The 22734-nt window shown below is 39.4% G+C and overlaps 2 protein-coding genes across 7 annotated transcripts; both read left to right on the forward strand.

Moving 5' to 3' along the window:
• The first annotated feature begins 263 nt into the window (after positions 1–263).
• pes (pescadillo) lies at positions 264–10045 on the forward strand. The gene is made up of 15 exons (XM_022198238.2): positions 264–425; positions 651–730; positions 1202–1355; positions 1622–1731; positions 2536–2707; positions 2832–2921; positions 3193–3309; positions 3425–3502; positions 5571–5660; positions 6933–7063; positions 7659–7784; positions 8601–8785; positions 8927–9087; positions 9173–9340; positions 9626–10045. The coding sequence occupies exons 1-15, from the start codon at positions 402–404 to the stop codon at positions 9698–9700; spliced, it is 1761 nt and encodes a 586-aa protein (XP_022053930.1). The 5' UTR covers positions 264–401; the 3' UTR covers positions 9701–10045.
• A 1321-nt stretch (positions 10046–11366) lies between these two features.
• Positions 11367–22174, forward strand: gal3st1a (galactose-3-O-sulfotransferase 1a). Of its 6 annotated transcripts, none has more exons than XM_051950946.1 (4): positions 11367–11968; positions 12450–12607; positions 18818–18968; positions 19169–22174. In XM_051950946.1, exons 3-4 carry the CDS (start codon positions 18841–18843, stop codon positions 20316–20318), a joined length of 1278 nt encoding a protein of 425 aa, XP_051806906.1. In that variant the 5' UTR covers positions 11367–11968; positions 12450–12607; positions 18818–18840; the 3' UTR covers positions 20319–22174. The 6 variants fall into 6 exon arrangements, with proteins under 6 accessions (XP_051806906.1, XP_022053909.2, XP_051806907.1 ...); XM_022198217.2 differs by lacking the exon at positions 12450–12607 and adding an exon at positions 17402–17552; XM_051950947.1 differs by lacking the exon at positions 12450–12607 and adding an exon at positions 17402–17465.
• Positions 22175–22734: the final 560 nt, after the last annotated feature.

Consider the following 22734-nt stretch of genomic DNA (forward strand, 5'->3'; position numbering starts at 1 on the left):
ACACCAACGTGCCATAACGAACTACAATTCGTTTTTCACTGCCTTTTTAAAAATCTAACTTTAGCTCTTTTCCCCATTTTTTCACCTGTAATGAGATATATCTAACTTGATATACTAAAATCGGATGTGTATGTCCATTAAGCCCTATTGTAAGCCAGCAATTTTTTTATAGTACAAAACGAGGCGCATTTTTATTTATTTCCTTTCTTTATATTCAGGCGGACTAACGGCCCACCCCTGGGTCCTACCGTTTTCCAGCACCACCGCTTCCGCGCATGTCAAACGACACGTGCGTCGGCTGTGTACGGCTGTGGGAATCGCTGCGTGCTGCTGTTAACTTCTCAATTTGTTGATAATTGCATTCCATTAAACTTCAGTGGAGGCTCTCAAAACTTTTGAAAATGGGAGGTCTTCAAAAGAAAAAGGTGAGAGTTGGCGTCCAGCTAATGTCAGCCTCAGACACGTTAACACGGACAGCAGCCAGGCCGTGGAGTTAGCTAACGGAGCTAGCTTAAGTTTGTTTATGTGAAACAGTTGATTTGCTTGGCTGCAGATGAGCGCCTTTAAGTTAATGTCTTGTTAACCGGACTATAAATCTAAGTCATTAAATTTGTTTGACTTTAACACGAGTGTCTGTGGTTGTTTTGCAGTTCGAGAGGGGCGCAGCCACCAACTACATCACCAGAAACAGAGCTCGCAAGAAGTTGATGCTGAGTCTGCCAGACTTCAGGTAATTTTACTGCACTGATTATGTAATGGATTTGGATAATATGGATGCAGCCTTGCATGTGGTGTATGAGATTTTAAATCATGTTTGGGCACTCTGTTGCCAAATATATATATATTTAAAACACATGATCAGATCTAATGTAGTCTGACAGAGCAAGTCCTAAATGTGTTTATCTCTGTTATTTCTGTAGCACATTTTAAACAGTTGTTGAGCCAAAGTGCTTTCCAGTAAAGAAATAAGATTGGTTTGGGAAATTACATAACCAGAATAAACGTTAAAACTTCCCAGTAAGATACATTATGGGAATTTATCTGAGTAATTTAAATATTATGTATAAGTGTATAAGGTTTGGCCCCTACTATATTATCAATTATGAAGGCGTACATGAGTACTTAAAAATATAATGTTAACACTCTGCAAAATGATTCATATATATGTACATGTAATTTCTTATCTATCCCTGATATTTAGGCGACTATGCATCCTGAAAGGCATCTATCCTCATGAGCCAAAGCACAAGAAGAAGGTGAACAAAGGCTCCACAGCCCCGAGGACCTTCTACCTGATGAAAGACATCCGCTTTCTGCTGCATGAACCAATTGTTGGGAAGTTCAGAGAATACAAGGTATTTTAAATAGTAACATCAGCGTTTGAACATGCTACAATATGATGAAATTACATGATTATGCTGAAAATTTCATTCCAATTCTCAAACTGCTGTTTTATTTACAAAAGTACATTTTAAATTAACATTTTTTTTGTTCTGTGTGAAAATCGTCCTTTTTTGCATTCTATGCAGTTTGTTTGATTTACAACTTGTTGATGTCACTCTGCTCCTATTTTATTATGTAGTCAACGGACTCTTATTGTCAAACTGTTTAATCTTAACAGATATTTGTGCGAAAACTCAAGAAGGCCTATGGAAAAACAGAGTGGTCTACAGTGGAAAGACTGAGAGAGAACAAGCCGACATATAAATTGGACCACATCATCAAAGAAAGGTGAGACAGTTATTCTCTATATTCAACATTGGAGGGCATAGTTGAGCTAAACTTTTCTCTGTGTGGAGTCAAATGAGGTGGTATGAGTTTAAATGATTAGATAAATTTAGTCAACTTAAATATGCTCATGAACAACAAAATGCTCGTTTGTAGAAAAAATAGCACCTGTTGATTCTGCTGTTCATTTCTCTGAATCCCAAATCCTGTGGGTGGGTTTGAAAGACATATTTTGCCTTTTCCAGTGCCAAAATGACAGCGTTATCAGAGAATGAAACTGAAAAATCGCTAAAATCATCAGATTTTCAACATTCTGCTGGCCTTTGAACTGTTCTGTATTACGTTTCTATGCTTTGCTCGGCACACCTCAGGAATAATCACTGCTACAATGCCACAGGGTAGCCATAGTCTGTAACCAGCTGGTACATCCCTGTGTGTTTTTCTGTGTTCAATATGAAAGGCACCCAGCAGACTGACTTGAACCATTGTAGGATGAATAGAGGGCACTTCATAGTCAAGTTAAAAGACAATTAACTACAAGATGCTCTGAATCTGACAGTGGCACGAGAACTCCAGCTATCTCTGTCTGCAAATTCAATAACCAGACTGCTGTTAGTGTTGATGTGCTCGAGCCAGATATCACCCAGAAAGCAACTGTGATCTTTTTATTTTGTAGACCTGTGGCACCCATTCTGACACCAAGACACAGCTTGGGGCTTGGACAGTTTACGTATTTTCCTTTCTGTAGTTTTTAAAAAAAGTAGTGTATCAGTTGCAATGCCTTACTGTTGTTTGTTTATGTGGCAGGTACCCCAGCTTCATCGATGCTCTCCGTGACATCGACGATGCCCTCTGCATGTGCTTTCTCTTCTCCACTTTCGCCAGAACAGGAAAGTGCCACGTGCAGACAATCCAGCTGTGCAGACGCCTCACTGTGGAGTGGATGAACTACGTGATTGCATCTCGTTCTCTCCGAAAGGTGCAGATTTATACTGAACATCACCAAAAAACTGGAAGCTTCATAGAGTATCGATATGTCCTCATGAAAGTTAATTGACCTGTGCTCTATTACCCACACTTTAACACCTTTCTGTCCCTGATAGGTTTTCATCTCCATCAAAGGAATATATTATCAGGCCGAGGTGATGGGACAGCTCATTACATGGCTGGTGCCATATCAGTTCTCCCATGATGTAAGTGCAAACTGATGAAATAGTGGTTATAGAGGCAGTCACTTTGTTATTATGAGATTAAATTGACAGTTGACGTCAGCTGGACCTCAGTCAACAAACAGAGCACTCATGTACGAGAAAACTGAAATAAGTTCACTGCCCAAGCTGTTTGAGTGCTTCAACCCTGTTTATGTATAGATACAAAATACAAATTATGTATTATAAATATTTGCACTTTTACCTTTTAAATTTACTATTTAGACTTGGCTGGCTTACATTTTTTCTCTTTCAGCACCCAACAGACGTTGACTACAGAGTAATGGCAACTTTCACAGAGTTTTACACCACTCTCCTGGGATTTGTCAACTTCAGACTCTACCATTCTCTCAACTTGCTCTACCCACCAAAGGTATGTAGGGCTCCAAAATTAATACCAGGGTTACAATCTAGCTACAATAAGGATTTATGACACGTTTAGTTGCCTGTTAGCCTGTAGTTTCTTAATGTCCTCTCTCTTTTTACAGCTGGATGCTAAAACACAGTCAGAACTGAAGGAAGAGGATGAGGAAGACTACGCCATGGACTCAGAAAGCTACTTAGAGGTACAGTTTTATTTTGACCAGTTTATAAGACATGTTTAACTGTTTTCGCTTACCTCTGGTGTTGCATAATCACACAGGTAGGTAGGTTTTATTTTGCACCGTCCCATGAAAATCAAAGCTGTGAAGCATCAGTGGTAGATCCTTGATTTGATTCCGATTTTTTGAGCATTCATTTATCTATTTTACAATAGGCGTTTGTGGTTATCGGATAAGAAAAGCTGAAACCTGAGGTAGAGTGATGCGTTTGTTACAGCTCAGCCTTTACTTTTAGGGAACTTTGCCTTGGAAGGGGATGCAAAATGATCACAAAACTCGTTGGGATTGTGTCACAGCTTTTGATTCATGGATGCAATCGTTTTTCTGATAAGTAAAAAAAAGGGGTGGCAAATACTGCCATGACTGTGGTGCTTTGAACATGTTCAGATGAAGTAAACAGACATCCGCATTGTGTGTTGTCACTGCAACTGTGCAACAAGATTTAGTGAATTATTCCTCACCAAGACAGAGGTGTGTTTTCAGTGTCATTTGTCTGTCTGTGACTGTGATTGCCTAAAAACTACTTGGCCAAATTTCATCAAACTTGATTAAGGAGGTGGTGCATAGCCATTTAAATTTTGTTTAAAATTTTAGATTACAGTGGCCTTGGTGGAGGACTGTGCTCTCCAAGTGCTCTAGTGTGCTAAAGAAGTAACGTTACCATCAGATAGTCACAACCAATGGAAAGTACATGTGACCAGGTGTTTACATTTCTATCATCACCCATGAAATATCTACATAGGTCTGTGTTTCTGTGCCGTAGTTACTCAGATGTTATGTATCATGTATGCTTCTGTACAAGAAAGGAAATAAAGGCCCAGTTCATTCAGTGGTAGGATGTATGTGTCTCTTTCTGCCTCCCCCTCGTCACTACAGAGATGTTCAGTACATTAAAGGTTAACAATGAATGAACCCAGCTTTAAGGATTGACTGTGACATGTAGTTGTTAATCTACTGCTTTCTAGTTTGTTTTGAAGACCCTACTCCATGTATGTGCAATAGATTGCAGTGTTTCCCCTGGGTTGAAATGACTGTGAGGTGGTGGGTTGCACTGGAGGCGCGAAGCAACTAGGGGAGTCCGGGGGCATTCCTCCCCGGAAAAATTTTGAAAATCAAGATGCAAAATGGGGCATTCTGGCACAATTTTGAGCACATTTTGTTGTATTTGTATATCTATGTTCCATGCATGTACACTGCTGCCCTTGTAGTTTTGCCACGTGGACAGTCCATGCTGACACAAATTTTCAGGTGCACACAAACGTCCACCAAAGGCTCCACGCTGACTCTGGCGAGGGTCACCCCTTTCGCTGACTGACGCTGCAGATGTGTTTTTGTTGATTTGGTTGGTTTGTGGATAGACTCTACATCAACACCTCTGCAGTGTCCTGATGTAAAGCAGTGTTTCCTTGCTTAGATTATCAATTATCATGTAAAATACTTGTATAAATGATACATGTAAATACATGTTTTTCCAACATTTCTTCCTTCATGTGGTAAAATGCCAATATGTACCGGGCTTTGCAAAAGTTCTGTTACACTCGGTTTCATGATCTTTAGAGACGTTTACATGTCGGAGTGAAAAATTCCAGAAGACCTGAAAGATCTTCACCATTCTTGAGCCTCTCCACGACTCTGTGGACGGTCATCCGGCTGATGTTCAGCTGTTTGGCTTTGTCAGACTTGTTGTGGCCAGCACGAAGGAGAGCAGATATCTCAACTCTTTTGACTTCCATCTTGATACAACTTCACCGGAGAACAAATTTGTATTAATGACACCTGCCTATAAGGTAGAACTTTCAGTTTGTTTCATGGAATTTTTCACTCCGACATGTAAACGTCTCTAAAGATCATGAAACCGAGTGTAACAGAACTTTTGCAAAACCTGGTAGGATCCTTTTGGACAAAGAAATGATGTAAACATGTTGGGATACAAGCCATGTAGTTTCTTAAACTGAACTGGTATCTTAATGTGATCATTTATGGTAATGGTGAATACATTGTTGTTCTAGTCCTGTTGTTTTTGATTGAACAGAAACTGTCAGCTCTGAGTGCCAGTCTGGCGCGAGTGGTTTCTTCTGCAGAGGAGGAGGAGGCTGAACTCGACCAGTTTCCTGTTGAAGGGGTAAGAAAATGGGCTCACTGTGTCTTGCCTCTGTTAACTATACTGACAATAAAACGCTGCCGTCGTGAGAAATAACATCAAAGCAACAGTTGATGAACTAATTGGTCTCTGAGGACAGAGTTGAGAGGTCACATATTTTTGCTAAAGGTGTCAGAGCTTTTCAAGGTGTGAGACTTGGGATTTACAGCTTAATGTGTGGTTGCTATGGATGAGATGTTTGTCACCCTAAGAAGCTTGTTTTGTTCGACTGGATTAAAGTTCCCGTTAGCACAGTTCAACTCAGAAACTTTAGCAATTGCAACACTTCTGCATTTCAACAACCCAAGCCTAGCAGCAGTTTAGCTCCTGGATTGGCAATAATGAGTCTCTAATCCACTTGGACCGTCATGAGAAATATTAGAGGGGAGTTTGCAGTGCTGACTTCCTTAATATGCAACTAAAGCCGCAAAACTACTTTAACATGTACATCAATCATGTGCACATCAGTAAATTCAAAGAAATTCTCAATGACTCCAGCAGCTTTATAATATTTCAGTTGTCTAATTTCAGTAATTCTCATGGTACTTTTTAAAAACTTCTCAAAATGTAGATATTAAAAGAACTTTGCAGTCTTTGGCAAGACCTGACATGTTCAAATTACTGTTATGGTAGGACAGACCGTAGCAGTAATTGTAATTATGTAATGGAATCACTAGGGCTGTTCGGAATCCGAATATTCAGATCTCAAAATAAATTTAGGATACCACCGTCATGACCGAATATTCAGATCCAGCCCTACTAATCACTGCTTAATTAATCCTAGTGAATTCAGTTCCCCTCCAGTGTTTGTATTTGTATATCCTACACATATGTATTTATTTTTCCTTATTAATGAGTGTTTAGAGACCTTGACTTAGGGTGGAAAGTGTTAGTGTTGTGGCCCTGTGACGGCCATTCATATATGTGGGTTGAGGACTTAGAAATGAATGCAATCAGTGCAGAGCAGGGAGAGTAGTCTGAAAATTTTATTATAAATGTTTATTTTCAAATGATTAAAACTTTAGATTTATTATCACAGCTGGTCTTCCTGCACTATTCTCCCTACCTGAATCCTGTGTCAGGTACCCTAATCCATCTACAAATGAGAAATAATTCACACAACTCACCCTCCAGTGGTTGTTGTTATTTGTGTAAAAGATTTTCTTTGAAAGAAAGCTGGTAATGCAGAATCTGAATTTCATGTTAATGCCATGGCCCAGCATTAAAATGTTTTACTTCGCTGTTGTTCTTCAGGAGGACATGGAAAAGATGGAGGCTAGAGAAAAGGAACAGAAGCAGCAGGAAGCCCAGAGAAAGATGTTCCAGGGACTCAAATTCTTCCTCAACAGAGAAGTGCCGAGAGAGTCTCTGGCTTTTGTCATCAGGTGATCAAGAGATGCTGCAGTGAAACCACATGGAAGATATATGTGTATATGAAAGATGGGCTTAGCTTCTAGGTCTGAAAAGGGCAGCTCAAGCAGAAGCTACTTAAACCTGCATTCTTTCTCATGGTCAGCAGGGGGCGACTGCACTGGTTGCTAAAAGAAATCTGATTGTATAAATCTATGAGAAAATTACTTCTCACTTGATCTGTCGCTAGTTTCACGGCTCCTTCAGTGCAGCAGGATGGTCGTCTTGTAAATTATGCTCCCATTTAGATAAATACTGAATAGCAGGACATAGTTTAGCATGAGGCTACCTTGCCCTAATGCCACAGTATGAAAGTACATTCTCAGTCAGATCTAGCCTTCACACGTCACAGCTGGGTTAAAAAACAAAATTCAAAGATAGCGATGGCTGAAGTCCAAACTTGAGGCTGCAAAACACTGATCCACAAACCAGTCAGTGAGGTCATGGTGGCCATGTCCATCTTTATATCTTTGGTCAGGGAGGGAAGACACTGATTTAGAAACAAAGAAAATATCCATTAAAATCTGAAAGTAATGCTTCTTTTCTCTTAATTTTTCTGCTGCCTTCCAGGTGCTTTGGTGGTGAGGTGTCCTGGGACAAGTCTATCTGTATCGGTAGCACATACGATGTGACAGATGAAACGATCACACATCACATAGTTGACAGACCCAACATCGACAAACAGTACATCAACAGGTAAATGAATGCTGTGGTATTCATTATGTTCAACTTTTTCTTGCTTATTTAGCATGGAGAAATCCATTTATTACATAATCATTTCTTATGTTTCTCAGTCTTAAATACACCAAGTCTGCTTATTGCGAGTCGTCTTCTGCACAATGCCTCCTTTCAGAGTAGTTTGTGTCTCTGCCTCATCCTGTTTGTCAGACCGTACCAACTCCCTCAGATAATTCAGTAGTAAATCGTACTGTGTGGGTATGGATGACCATAATGACAATGATCAGATTGAAATCCTGAATATTTATCACAATTATTCATTCATTTCAGTTACAGAATATTTTTTATTGTGCCACCACTGACCAACTTACCAAAAATGAAGTCAACACAACACTGCTATCATTTTCAAGTTGAATGTCTTGGTCACTCCTCTACTCTAGACTACAAGCCACAACATCCAGCAAATTTGATCACACCTTCCCAGTGCAGTGTCATGACAGCTCCCAATACGTGAAGCCAAAACATCTTGATCACTCCCTGTTGGCTGGCTGTTAGTTTAAAAAATCTTTGACATGCAGTTAAGTTTTCTACAAGCGCAGGACGCAGTTTAAACGTCAGCATCACAGTCAATCATGTTCATTTAATTGCTGGAATCCAAAAATCATGATAGAGAGGAATATTTGATTGATTCTGCAGTCCTCTTAGCAAAGAGAAAATGTCTTCACAGAGGGGCAAGATTGTGTTGTCATTATTTCATGTAAGGACCACAATAATAAGTGCTTACTTGCTGTCATAAAGATCACATTTTCATATCCTGTACTTTGGTTGTTTCAGGTACTACATCCAGCCGCAGTGGGTGTATGACTGCGTTAATGCTAAAATCCTGTTGCCTGTTGAGGACTACTTCATTGGAGTGACTCTACCCCCTCACCTGTCCCCCTTCGTGGAGGAGAAGGAGGGCGACTACGTGCCCCCAGAGAAACTCAAGATTATGGCCTTACAGCGAGGAGAAAACCCTGGTGTGAATGAAGCATTGTACTGATATCATATTGTAAATTAATTAAACAACAAATATAGGGAGGATACTGGGACACAACCAGGAACTGATTCAGACATTATGAATGCTAATTTTTTAAATCCGAATTTATCCTTTATTGTAGCTAATGAGCAGGAAGAAGACAATGATGAGGAAGAAGAAGAGGATGAAGAGGAGGAGGAGGATGACAATGCTGATGAAGAGGAAGATGATGAAGAAGAAGAAGAAGAAGAAGCTGAAGAGAAAAACCTGAAGGAGATGGAAGATCAAAGATCTCAGGGGAAGGTAAGGGATTTCTAAACCCTTTTTCTTCGGATCATTTTCTGCTTTAGAAACTTCTGGAGTCTTTATTTACTCGTCTTTCTTTTAGTCTCTGCAAGTCAAAGTGACGCCTGGAAAAGTAAAGGTAGAAAATCCAGCCCGCTTGGAGCAGGAGGAGAAAGCAGAGGAGAAACGTCTGGCCATCATGATGATGAAGAAAAAGGAAAAGTACCTCTACGACAAGATCATGTTTGGAAAGAAAAGAAAAGTCAGAGAGGTACGTTTCATTTTTGTTGTTGAACGAGTATCGAGTCTCGTGTAGATAAGGTTTGTTCAGCTATGTGAGAGGTGGCATTCTTTCACTTTTACTTTGTATCTGTTTTTATCAATACCTGGTTCGCTTATCTCAGGTCAGGAATGTAGGAAAGGAACAGTATTGTTTAGCTGCAGTGTAGAGAACACACAAACCCAGTGATGACCTCCTATGTTCACTGACCTCAAAAATGCTTGTGTGACTGGTGTTGAGTATCCGTTCATTAACACTGTCATTCTCCTCTTACAGGCTAATAAGCTTGCTGCCAAGAGAAAGGCCCATGACGATGCTGAAAAAGCGAAGAAGAAAAAGGCCAGAAAATAATGACATCCTCTTCAGACTGACTTTATGGATTTAACTTTATGAGGTAGAGTGTAGAGTGCACTACAGGTTGGGATGTCATTAAAAAACCCTCTAAGTGTACTAAAGCACTCTGTGTATGAGAAACATTCACCATGAATTGGGTGCATTGACCTCTGCATAATTTCAAACTGAAATGCAGGATGTTTCATATGCATGGTGTAATTATTGATGTAAAAGTAATGTTTGATGTTGTTTGTATGAACTCTGTTCTGTTCTACATTATACAAGTCATCTTTCTCTTTATTTTAAAGTCTGTACTTGAAACTATTTGTATTTTAAAGTAAAAACACAGTGTATTGAACCTGATACTTGTGGTTTTGCACCAGTTAAATGAATATTCAAGAGGGATTGTTTACTCTTTAAGGAAGCTTTTAGTCTTTTATTGCAGATCAGTTGTCGCTTCCCACAGCTTGTGGAGGTACAGTATGTACTACAAGGCCAAAGAGTGCAGTGTGCAGTGAGTAGAGCCTGAGGTCACTGTGCTGCTGTTGGTCAGGCGTCGCTACTGATTGGTCCATACTTTAGCAGTGGGTGTTGATGACGAAGAAGCACAAGGCCCTCTGGGATGATGTTGTGATCCTGTGGGCCAAAGGCCAGGGCAGTCATGGCCCGCACTCCCCAGTCTTCCTGCCCCCTTTCACCCCTTCTTTTACACTCAGATCTGCATTCCGCACATGCCCACCCAGTTCGGGTCTCGGCCTGGCACTCTGGTTGCATGCGGGCGCTCCCAGCTGAACAAAAGCAACAGTGTCGTGCCTGAGCATGACGAGTGTGGGATGAGCAGCGCAGATCCAGTGTGCCTCCCAGGAATCAGGGCCTCAGTGTAGAGGGAGATAGACCTTGTGTGTACTGTACTGGGTGAGGCATTGTGACCACATATTGCTACATCCTGGTGCACAGAGCCAAATAGACTCGTCACTTGTGGTAGAATGTTAATTTTAGTCTCCGCTGAAATATCTGCACAGTCTTGCGGGGGGCGGCATAGCTCAGTGGGTAGAGTGGCCGTCTCAACAACCGGAGGGGTTGCGGTTCGATCCCCCGGCCGTCAAGCTCATGTCGAGGTGTCCTTGAGCAAGACACCTAACCCCTAATTGCTCCTGGTGGGTCGTGGTTAGCGCCTTGCATGGCAGCTCCCGCCATCAGTGTGTGAATGTGTGTGTGAATGGGTGAATGTGATGTATCATGTAAGCGCTTTGGATAAAAGCGCTATATAAATACAACCGTTTACCATTCTTGCTCAAGAGACTGTTGTGAAGGACAGTTTCATAAGATAGATAAGATAGACTATTGATCTCACAAAGGAGATACAAAGGTCTTGCTCTTAAACAAAAGTCATGAAAGTGAAAGAACAGGTGTGTTCTGTATATGGTAACTTGCATGTCTCAGAGTTAAAATATTACTCACTTTAAATGCATAAATTCCAGGAAATATTACAAAGAAAGACGGATCCTTAAATGAAGAAAAACCAATTTTGGCTTATGTGCTGTATTGTCACATGACAATCCGAGCCGTATTTGTTTAAGTAATTGTCTGATCTGTGGAGAAATATTTAATAGCTGCACTGTGTGCTCTCCTACCGCACATATAGACACAGCTGCTAATAGCATTTCAAACATACCTACACAAAGCAGTCTGATCAACTAGTACAATTAGAGGCTTTGTGCTTGGATATCTGCATTTGTTCTTTTTATGCCGTTTTCCACCCCTCCTATCGGCTTGCAGCTCAGACTCCAGCGTCTACACTCAATAGCCCTCTGTATGGGACACAGAATAGGGACTGTACAGCCTCTCTCTCCTCCCTCCTTTCCCCTCGCTCCTCCTCCTCCTCTTTCACGCTCACTGACAAGTGCGAGTCCCTTGACAGAAACCCTGACGTCACAGCAGGCTAAATGAGCCTCCCTGCAGAGCTTTATTCAGCAAGATCAGTTTTGGAATTGAAAGTTGAGGGGAGGCGGCAGGGCAGCTCACAAGCATCAGGTGTGCATACGGAGAGAAAGAGGAGAAGAGGAACAGCAGCCAGTATGAATGAGCAGCTCAGTGCTGGACATGCGATAAGGGGAGCGCGGGACTGTGCCAGGTCTGTAACAGTATGTGTATGTCAAGATCAGATGTAAGAAACAGAGGAGAAGAAGTTCAACTTTAATCAGTTATCTGGAACATGATCGTCTAAACAATGCAGTTCTGCAAGGAAACGCTTCCACTGAACTTCCTCTGGATTTATGCATGAGGGTAAGAAGTCTCTTGTCTTCTGGATAAAATGAGTTTCCTAAATTTTGCATGTGTGCTTCAGTAGTCTTATGTATGTTTTTTAAAAAAAATATCATGAAGTTGCTGTTCTTTCAAAACAATTTTAACCATGAAATGTGAGAGGAAAACTGTTCAGCATAATCCTAAATCTGATACGGTTGACTTTTTAGCATGAGTCTACATCTATTTAGTTTCTTTTTCATAGTACAACAGAAAAATAAATGTTTGAGTTTGGTGTGCAGACATTCAAAGCGCAGGGTAAATATTTTCCTGGTAAATGTGTGCTTTTGCCTTTATTTTGTCTTGCTATTAAGAAGGTGAGAACATTGGGATAGTGGCTGAATTCTGACAAAAGCTGGACTTTTTGGAGACAACTTTAGCAAACTATTGATTGCTGTACTTTACCTGTCCAGTGTGGCATATCCAGGCAGGGAAATAATGCTGCCCCACTCTACTTTTGCAGGCAAACTGATCCACTAGAATTAGTCTCGTCTCAAATGTCTCCCATCAGAGCTGCTTCGGTCGGCAGAGAGAAAGCGCTCTCACATGCCTCCATAATAGCCCCTTCACAGAGTCCAGGACAAGAAGAAATCCCTCTTTTAGCTGTGTTTGGAAAGTAAGGTTTGTACAATGTACTGATGATGAGACTGAACCTACAATGTTTACTCTATAATTCATCCAGACATGCAGTTACTCAAGAAAAATATGAAGGTTAAGAGATTTATCTCGAGCTAATAATTCAAAGCTGGTCTAAATCCAAAAAATGAAGAATAAATGACACATCTGGACACCACAAAAAACACACCATATTTAAGACTACAGTGGGATTATGTCTGGATTTTTTCAGAAGGCTATCACAGTTACAATTCCTATACAAAAAGCTTATAGCTATATTGCATAGAAGGTTTAATAATCTTGAATTGGCCCATCTTTAAACACTACATAGATGCAAAAGAAAAAAAGGAAAGTAGATATGCACTGGGCTAAATAGATTTCTGTCACAATTCTGCATACATCTTAATATAGTAACAATTAAAAAATGAAAGAGTTTACTGCAGAATAAAATTTATTTTCCTAATACATCTGAAAGTAGTGATTTATTTGAAATATTTGTACGGCATCAGCACATTACAATAGCTCCCCACTTAAAACAACAGTTTGTCCTTCACAATCATGGCAATTTCCAACCCGTGACCGCATAGTATTTTAGATTGAGAAACTCATTTACAAATGATATAACATCATTTCAGCTTTTTATAGCCATATCAACATAGATGAGAGTGAGGTTGTCATGTCTTCAAAAAGGGTGGTGCATTGTTGATTTGACTGTTATAACGCTGGCTGCCAGGCTGTGACCGTGAGTCGGGAACTTGGTGTTCAAACACTGTTGGCACAATAGTCATTAGCATCTTAGAAGCAGCAGCATGTAACCAGCAATTTAGTGCTGTCACAACAGGGAGCCGTTAAAATCAGTGACAACACTGACTGGACTGTGTCCAAAGATCAAACCATTCTGAAGTCAGTACAGATGAGTGAAGCTGCAGGTTTTCTGCTGTGTGTGATGCAGACCAACAATGGCACAATCACTGTCCATCTACACTGTCTTGTTGTGTAAAGTACACCTACTCAGGTATTATTTCAGTACAGTTTAAGTATCTAATGATCTTCTAGTGATTTTACTTCACTGGGTTATTTTGAAAGTGATAGTTTACTAGTTGCATTACATCATGGGTGGAGCCCAGCGTGGCCCAACACAACTGATAATGAACGCATCGGAGGTCACACACTGTTACAAAAACGCTGCTAGGGTCAGCTGGATGTAACAAAAAAGTCAGATGTCACTGGTTAGGTAATGCAATTTATTGCCCAGTGACAAATTAACATAAAAATGATGAAAATAACAGAAACTAGACTGGTGGGATGTTGCTAAATTAAAGAACAAATAAAACCAACCAAATGCTGACAGAGTTGTGAACTAGCTAAACAAAAACAACACAACTAAACTCCTCAGCCAAACCTAAACAACAATAGCAACACCCATCACAAAACAAACCAAAGCAAATGTAAATGTGTCAATTTTGTATAATTAACGAAATAAAAACTGGTGCCTCAAAACACACATTTCCTAACAAGACACAATAAGTGAATAACCACCCCTTAGCGGCTACAGGACACACACAAGACACAAGGAGCTTCTCACCAAGTTAGCTAGCTGCTAAACAGGAGCCACAGATTCACCAAAACTGGTAACTCCTCACTGTAATAGTAGCTGCTAAGAGAAGCTCTAGTTTCCGAGTAGCCACCCTTCAGTGGATACAGAACACACCAAAAGACTCCAGAAGCACCTGGGTGAACTGGTCACACTAAAGCCCAGCCGCTCTGATTGAGAGTTTGGTTGGGGGTTTATACTCTCCAGATGTGATGATGGCTGCGACCGGTTGGATGAAAGTGGAGGGAACTGGGTGGTGGCCCAATCAGACGGGTCGGAGATGGGGAGAACAAAGGGGTGGAGTGCAGGTCTTCAGCTCCAGATTGGTTAGCTGAGATAACTGGCAGCACGGGTTCGAGAGTGGCTCTCAAACCAGCCACTGGACCTACACAGGTTAGCTTCCGTATACAAAGGCACAAAAAATCCACCACAGAAGGAAGACGACAAACAATGACCAGTGACTGTAACACATATAGAACTGGAGTTATATGCTCAGGAAGTGACTGCAGACTCTGATGGCACATGACTGACATAGTAAACCACTATAAACTCTTACAGAGCTTTGATGAAGACATGTATTACTAGTTTATAACTTCATGAATGTATCATAAACAAGTAAGAATAGTGGTGCAATAATGTAATAAGAATGATATAATGTAGGTAATGCAAGTCAGAACGGGTGTGTTTTGAACAGAACTTTAAAAGATGAATCCATCTGCTTGATCTCCTCTGTCTGGTTGTTTAAGAGCTCAGAGGTCCAGATTTCAAAGGTTTGGTCTCTTCTGGTTATAGCCTGAATCTGGAAATATGAATGCATCAAGCCAGTGTAAAACTACTCATTACCTTTCTAAAAAATGTGCACGCTGCTAGTGTCGGTATGATTATTTCTAGATTTGCCTGGAGTATTAGGATTTTTTAATTTGAGTTGTTTTTGAATAATATGTGTTACTTAAACAGAACAGCTAAATCTCAACAGAATTTCATCAGTCTTGTCTTGTCAGTCACACAGACAATTTTATGTTTCCATGTCAAGTCACACTTTTATTCATGTGCTAACAAAACTGCACAAGGATTTTCTAATCATCAATTAACCTTTCAACACCATTAGCTAACACAATGTAGCATTAGAACACAGAAGTGATGGTTGCTGGAAATGTTCCTCTGTACCTCTATGCAGATATTCCATTAAAAATCAGCTGTTTCCAGCTAGAATGTCATTTATCACATTAACAATGTCTGCACTGGATTTGTGATTAATTTATTGTTATATTCATTTAAAAAATGCATTTAAAATAAAGACATTTGTAAGTGACCCCAAACTTTTGAACAGTAGTGTATGTTTTTGTAAATAAGTAAAGGAACAGGACTTCTGGAACAAACTACCTGATAAGAAATTAATGGATATGTAGAACTATTCCTGTACAATTTCTAGAAACCTGTATAGAAAAAAAATATATACATACACAGCAAACACAATAGAAATTATTCTGACTAAAATCTTTACATCCTTTACAACTGTCTCTCACCTATAGGTCAAGATATAAACAGTAAACTGTCATGCACTAAATTTCAGAGCACAACTTTGGATTTGACAGTTTGATGACATGCAGTTCACAGTTAGCTTCCTAAAAGCTGCCTTATTGGCTAGCTTTACAGAAGCCTATGTTTGTGAGCACCACCTCATCATTTTACTGAAGTTCTGAAGGCAAACTGTAAGCTTACTAAGACAGAAAACCTGTCATTTGTGCCTGGAAATGGCACTTTGTCACATCTGTCTGTGAATGTTCAAGTCAGAATACAATGCACAATATTGGAATGAACAAAACGAGCATCCACAAAAACAAATATTACTGCAGAGACACCAGTTTCTGCTCAGTATTTCAGTCTTTACCTTAATGTGAGGATTTAATCTCTCAATCAGGCTGACATAGTGGAGCTAAAGTTGCTGCTTTAGTTGAGAGTAAAACTATTAAAATTCATTCTAAGGGGGATGTTAATGCCTGTTACTGACTTCATGGCAGTCAGTCCAGTAGTTATCGAGACATTTAAGTCCAATAAACCAAAAGCAAACACCATGGTAACACAAGAGGAATAATCAGTAAATCACTGAAGCCACCAAACAGTCTGGATCAAAGAGGTCAAGTTCTTTTGGAAATAACATTAAAAACAATATTCACTTCAATAGTAAAGCAGTTTATAAATACACACAGTAGAATTAAAAATCATGAGTTACAGTGATTGAGAAACAAGAAATAAATTCTAAAAATTATATTAAATCTGTATATTAGTGTGTCTATTTTTAGTTTCATCTTTTATTTATTTATGGGGTGGCATGGCTCAGTGGGTAGAGTGGCTGTCTTGTAACTGGAAGGTTGCCGGTTCAATCCTCGCCCTGTCAAACTCATGTCAAGGTGTCCCTGAGCAAGACACCGAACCCCCAATTGATCCTGGTGGGTTGTGGTTAGCACCTTGCATGGCAACTTCTGCCATCAGTGTGTGAATGTAATGTATCATGTAAAGTGCTTTGGATAAAAGCACTATATAAATACAACCATTTTATTCATGTTGTTGCTTAATTTACAGTTTATAAAATGCATCAGTGCTTATATTTTAATTATGTACAGTATTTTTTTTTTTTTTTGCAAATTTCTGAAGACCCAAATCTTTCTTTTACAAAAGTCTTCAGATCTTTGGTTTCACACTACTAACTGTGTTCAGATGCATCAGTTTGTATCCTGAACGTGTTTCCACTTTGACATTTTGGGTTACTAGGTGTGGTGTCTTCAACTGTACATAACAAACTATAAAACTGTAAACAGTAAATAGAAGTGTGGTACATTTTAAATCAATGGTGCCACCATCTTGGAATACTAATATTTAGCACACACAAATAATTGACTAAAATGTGAAAAATAAATAGAATTCAAAATCTGATCATATTCCTTTTTCATTGTCCATTATTCATCTCACAGCCACCTACTTTTATCATGTGGCACTTTGAAAGGGCTCGACTCCCATGTTAGGAACCACTCGACTAAACTACTGAACTCTAGCTTTGAATTTGAATGAGATTGTATTTTTAGTGTTCAGGGAATGTAAGAAAGCATCCACCGCTTGTGACTTTGGCAAGGACTGATTTGTCTGAAATCCTTGAAATAATCTTAGCAAACATCTAAACTCTTATGAATTGGATTTCTCCTTTATAGGATGGCTCAGCGGAAACACCGACACAGAAGGAATTAAACAATGAGAGTCCTTTCTTGTGACCAGGTATTTTGCTAAAAACTGAAGTCTGTAATGGCAGCTCTACACACAGGAGTTCTCACAGAACTGACATCAGATGGACCATAATTTAAGGTACTCAGGGATGTGAACCCACTGTGCTTTGGACACATTTTCACAGTCATCCTCCTCCACTTGCCTGTCCACCTCAAAAACCCTTTTAAACACAGGGTGTAGTTAAAATTGTATGGTGAGCTACAAAATGACATACTTACGAGTTGGAAATGACCAACCTTGTGTTTCTCAGCTGGCCAAAAAAATAAATAATGCACCATCATGGAAAGTGATATTGCATCCCCCCTGCAGACTGCAGTAAGACGAGCCGCCTGCTGAGTCAGCTACATAACGAACAAGTTCAGTGTTTTTTTTAAATCATGGTGTATTTTACAATTTTCAATTTAGAATTTCTTATTTTTTTGTATTGCGGTGGCGCTCACTTTACTCCTTCTGCTTGCTACTTCAACAACAAAATTTCCTTTTGGGAATTAACTAAGCATTTCTATTCTATTCAGTTCTATTCTATTCTAGAAATAGCATGTTTTACATCGAAGTTAAAGTTGTTTTTTAATTTAATTTTATTTTAAAGCATCATATTTTTGTCATGGGCTACAACGATTAGAGTCATTATATTAATATGCTACTTCCTCAATAGGAGCGACTGTATGTAGTTGGAGAAATTATGTGCATACATCAACATATGCAAGCAGAAAAAAAGCAATTGGAAAATACAAGCAAAAATCAAATATTCTGCATACAGTATTCAGATCCTTTTCTTGAATAAAAGTACACTTATGCTACAATGTAAAAGTCCTCTCCTATTCCAGTGGAAGTTGTTACTAGCAAACAAAGCATCAAAGGTAAAAGTACTTCATTTATTCGGCATAAAAAACAGATAAATGGATGGTTTCAAATTAAAACGGCTCTCTTTCCTGTTTGTTTTGTAGTTGATCAAGGTGGAGATGGCTGTAAATTCTATCCAAATTAATACCACCACATAGATTGATCTCCTCCTCCTCCCTGTGACAGGTTTTTGCAGTGTGCTGTTTACATGTGTTCATGATTTTCTGTCCACTCCTGTGGAAAGCAGAGAACAAAGATTGTAATCTGTGGAGTCACTTTACAATTAAATTCCAATATACCTATCTAAATAAATCATTCAAAGCCTTGTCAGCAGAGAACAGTGACGAAACGGTTACATCATGGAAGTCTTTGCTTTCTTGTAACTTGAGAATAGCATTAAAAAAAGAAAGTCTGGGCAGAGAACAGGCAGGAAATGCATACCAGGGTGATCATGAATAATACAATGATAATGAATGAGAGGTTTGTTCTCTGTTTTTCAGAAAATCTTTGATTCTGCTGGACCATGACTGGCAAGCAAATGAGGCAGTGGAAGTCCATGTGCAAAGGCCTGGTCCTGGGAACTCTCCTGACCAGCTGCATGATTCTTCTTTACTGCCTCTCCACTCCACAGGCCCACATCACTCTGCCTGAGTAAGACCGTCATCGAAAACAAATATCTGCTTTCTTCAACAAATACTGTTTTAAAGCTGAATCAATTCATTAATTGACAGAAGAAAAACTATTTGAAAGACTTCTCACACAAAATCTCCAAATCTGTGAGGATTTTCTTCTTTTTGCGTGACATTAAATTTCATAAGCACATCATCTTTTTATTGTTTTGCTCTCTGTAGGGTTCCAGTTCCTTACTCCTGTGCCCACCGTTCATCCCAGCTCCACTCCAAATCAACCATCAACAGTTCCCAAGGGAACTCTGGCCAAAACTGTGCTGCTAAAGTCGATATTATGTTCATGAAGACCCACAAAACAGCCAGCAGCACTTTCCTCAATATACTTTTCCGCTTTGGAGAGAAACATCAGCTGAAATTTGCTTTCCCTGACAGCAGAAATGATTTCTTCTATCCTTCTTTTTTCGAGCGCTCCCAGGTTAAAGACTACAAACCTGGAATGTGCTTCAATATTATCTGTAATCACATGCGCTTCAATGAACCTGAATTGGCCAAGTTGCTACCAATGGACACATCCTACATCACTATTCTGCGAGACCCCGCTGAGCTTTTTGAGTCATCCTTCCACTACTTTGGCCGGCTGGTGCCTTTTACCTGGAAGATACCAGGTGATGACAAGCTGACCGAGTTCCTACTTGACCCCAGTAAGTACTTTGATCCAGACAGCTACAACTCTTTCTACCTCAAGAATCTGCTGTTCTTTGACTTTGGACAGGACAACACTCTGGAGCTGGACGATCCGCGGGTAGAAGAAGGAATCAAACTCATCACTGACCGTTTTCAGCTTGTCATGTTGGTGGAACATTTTGAGGAATCGCTAATTCTGCTCAAGGACGCCCTCTGCTGGGAAATGGATGACCTGCTCTTCTTTAAGCTCAATGCCCGTAAGGGATCCACTGTGTCTAAACTCACCCCTGAGCTGAGGGCCAGGTCCCTTGAGTGGAATGCTATTGACTGGAAGCTTTACCAGCATTTTAACCAAACGTTTTGGAAAAAAGTAGACACATATGGACGACAACGTATGGCTGAGGACGTGGCGGAGCTCAGGCAGAGGAACAAAGAGATGGCATCCATCTGCATTGAGGGGGGTCATGCTGTGGAAGCTGGCAACATCCAAGAAACAGACATGCAGCCCTGGCAGCCAATCGGAGAGAAGTCTATCATGGGCTATAACTTGAAGAAGAACTTGGACAAAGCACACCAGAAGTTGTGCCGCAAGATGTTGATGCCAGAGATTCAGTACCTATCAGAGCTTGGGGTGAACCTGTGGATCACCAAGCTGTGGGGCCATGTCCGAGATATCATCAACTGGTGACTAGACATGTGAGCAAGAGGGGCCAATTCAACTCTGAAAGACTGCATTCAAACAAGACAGCTGTGACTGTGTGGCTTAAAGACTGAGGGTTGAACAGTTTCTGTCTCATTCCTTGTCTCATTTTGTTGAAATGTATCGAGATTCACTTGTTTGCATTATATATGAATATGCACTGTAATCGATCTGATGGGTGCTTTAGAGAAAAAAAAGTATATTGTTGACCTCACAATCTACAAATACTGAACCAGTTTACTACATCCAGATGAGGTTTAGTGTTGTTGTCTGTTTTTGAGTCCATTTTCAAACTTTAAAATGTTCTTACATTCAGATGTGAGCTTGTTCTAATGGAGCAGTTGGACGAACGATGAAGTTCAGGACTAATTATTTAAGCCTTTTAATGGAATACGGAACCATTGTTGCCATCCCTGACAAATTTTGAAGATACTCTGAAGACACTGAAAGAATGTGTCGATTTGAAATAAATAATGTCACTTGAGCTTTGATATCTGTACGCCAAAGCTCAAGTTTGAAGCGACTGATTCAATTCTAAATGTAAAAATACAGATGTCAAAATGGTGAATGTATTACATCCCACTTTACACTCTATGGAGGACAAAATCGGCCTTAGTTTGAAAAAATAGGTCACCAAATACAAACCTTTGTAATAGCATTTACATTTACATGAGAAAAACACACAATCACTCTTTTTCAGCGCCCCACATCTGCTACGTCTAAATAAAATGTAGTCATTATTAATGCTATTAATTAAAAATGTGCTTTTCCTGCAGTGGCATGTTAACCTTTCTGTCACAAAACATGTGTGATGAAGTACATGCAAAGAAATTACTAATTTAAAAGCAAAGGAGAAAAAAATACTGTCTGTGATTCTTTACATTGCTTGTCATTTTGATTAACCTATGATGTATGTTGACTTCTCTGCTATATAATGTGAAAATTGTTTTTGTGCTCCAGGGGACTTTGCATTTGTAGCCAAGTCTCCTCTTTCTGCTGATTTCACAAATGGTTATTCTTAAACAACTGATGCTGTTGGCACTCGTCTTGGCAGGCACATTGACAGTGTGGTGGGACTTGCACAGTGGGCCAAAAAGTAAAATCATTGTCAGCCAAGTGAGGTAAATGCATATCTTCTATGACAGTGACTAACAGTGTTAAACACCACCTACATGTGTTTACACAGCCTCGCTCTCATAACCTGCAGTAGGAAAAGGAATTCAGTTATAAGCTATAATATTTTTCCTGTCAATGCACCACACCCGTCACTTCTTTCACATGTTATTTATTCTTTATTTTTATGCATTTAGTGTTTAGTTCACGGTGTTTTGTATTTAATATTAGATTCTGTTGTTGTTGTATATATCTGGTTTTTACCGATTTTGTCCTCCATACAATTCCCCACTGCTACCAGCAATTTATGATAATCTTAATGAAGTGAAATGCAATATTGCATGAAAAAGACCAATTCAGAGAGTTTTCAGCTTCCTCTCTATCTGTGACTGTTTCATCTTTGTTATTGTATGTATAATTAGTAGTAAGATTGTTCCGGGTTTTATTGTGTATGAATGTATATGACCTCCCAATGTCTTTGAATAATCTGAAAACAATTTTTTGTTGAGTTAAATCACAAGTTCCTAATCTGGTGTTGGCAGTGGTTATTAGGAATGAATAATATAAGTGAAGATTGTTGGGTTAAAATGAACTTAGGTTGCAGATAACAGACCAAAGTGACAGCAGTTCTCCACTGACCCATTAAAGTATTTCTTGTTTATCAGTGTTATAAAATCCTAATTATATCCACTATGATTTACTGTTGTAAAAATAAAACATGGAAAATCTAAGGAGGATGAGTGTTTTTTCTTTATCGAAATCACATAATGTTATTAAAGGCAAGGTCCCATTTTTTCGAGTATAAGGAAATACATCCATGTATTATATTACTCATCAATATATCAGCTATACCAAGGTCCTAACCTGAACCTGTGCACTTTGACAGACTTTAAAGACTACCATTCATTAAGCAACTTCTCTAAAAACTAATATATTGACAAGTGACTATTGAAGCAATACGTGACTAGCAAGGTAAAGGAAAATCAATCCAATGCTGCCACATCAAAAATTTGTGTAGTTGCATAGTGAGAACAATAAAAGTTGAACTAACAATGTTAACAATGCTTTGTGACACAAATAACATTACTTTTCTTTCTATGGCATCAAAATGTGACCGTATGTCAATTCCATTAAAGTGATCTACATGCAGCCATGAAAATTAAAAATGGCAACAGCAAGTTAATGGAAACAAAAATTATAATAACAGAAGTATAATATTACTGGGAAACTTCACAAAGATGGAAGAGGGTACCGGCAGATCTGAGTCCAACTAACAATCAGTGGAAACGTA

This window comes from Acanthochromis polyacanthus, chromosome 7, assembly GCF_021347895.1.
Source record: "Acanthochromis polyacanthus isolate Apoly-LR-REF ecotype Palm Island chromosome 7, KAUST_Apoly_ChrSc, whole genome shotgun sequence".
Taxonomy (NCBI): domain Eukaryota; kingdom Metazoa; phylum Chordata; class Actinopteri; family Pomacentridae; genus Acanthochromis; species Acanthochromis polyacanthus.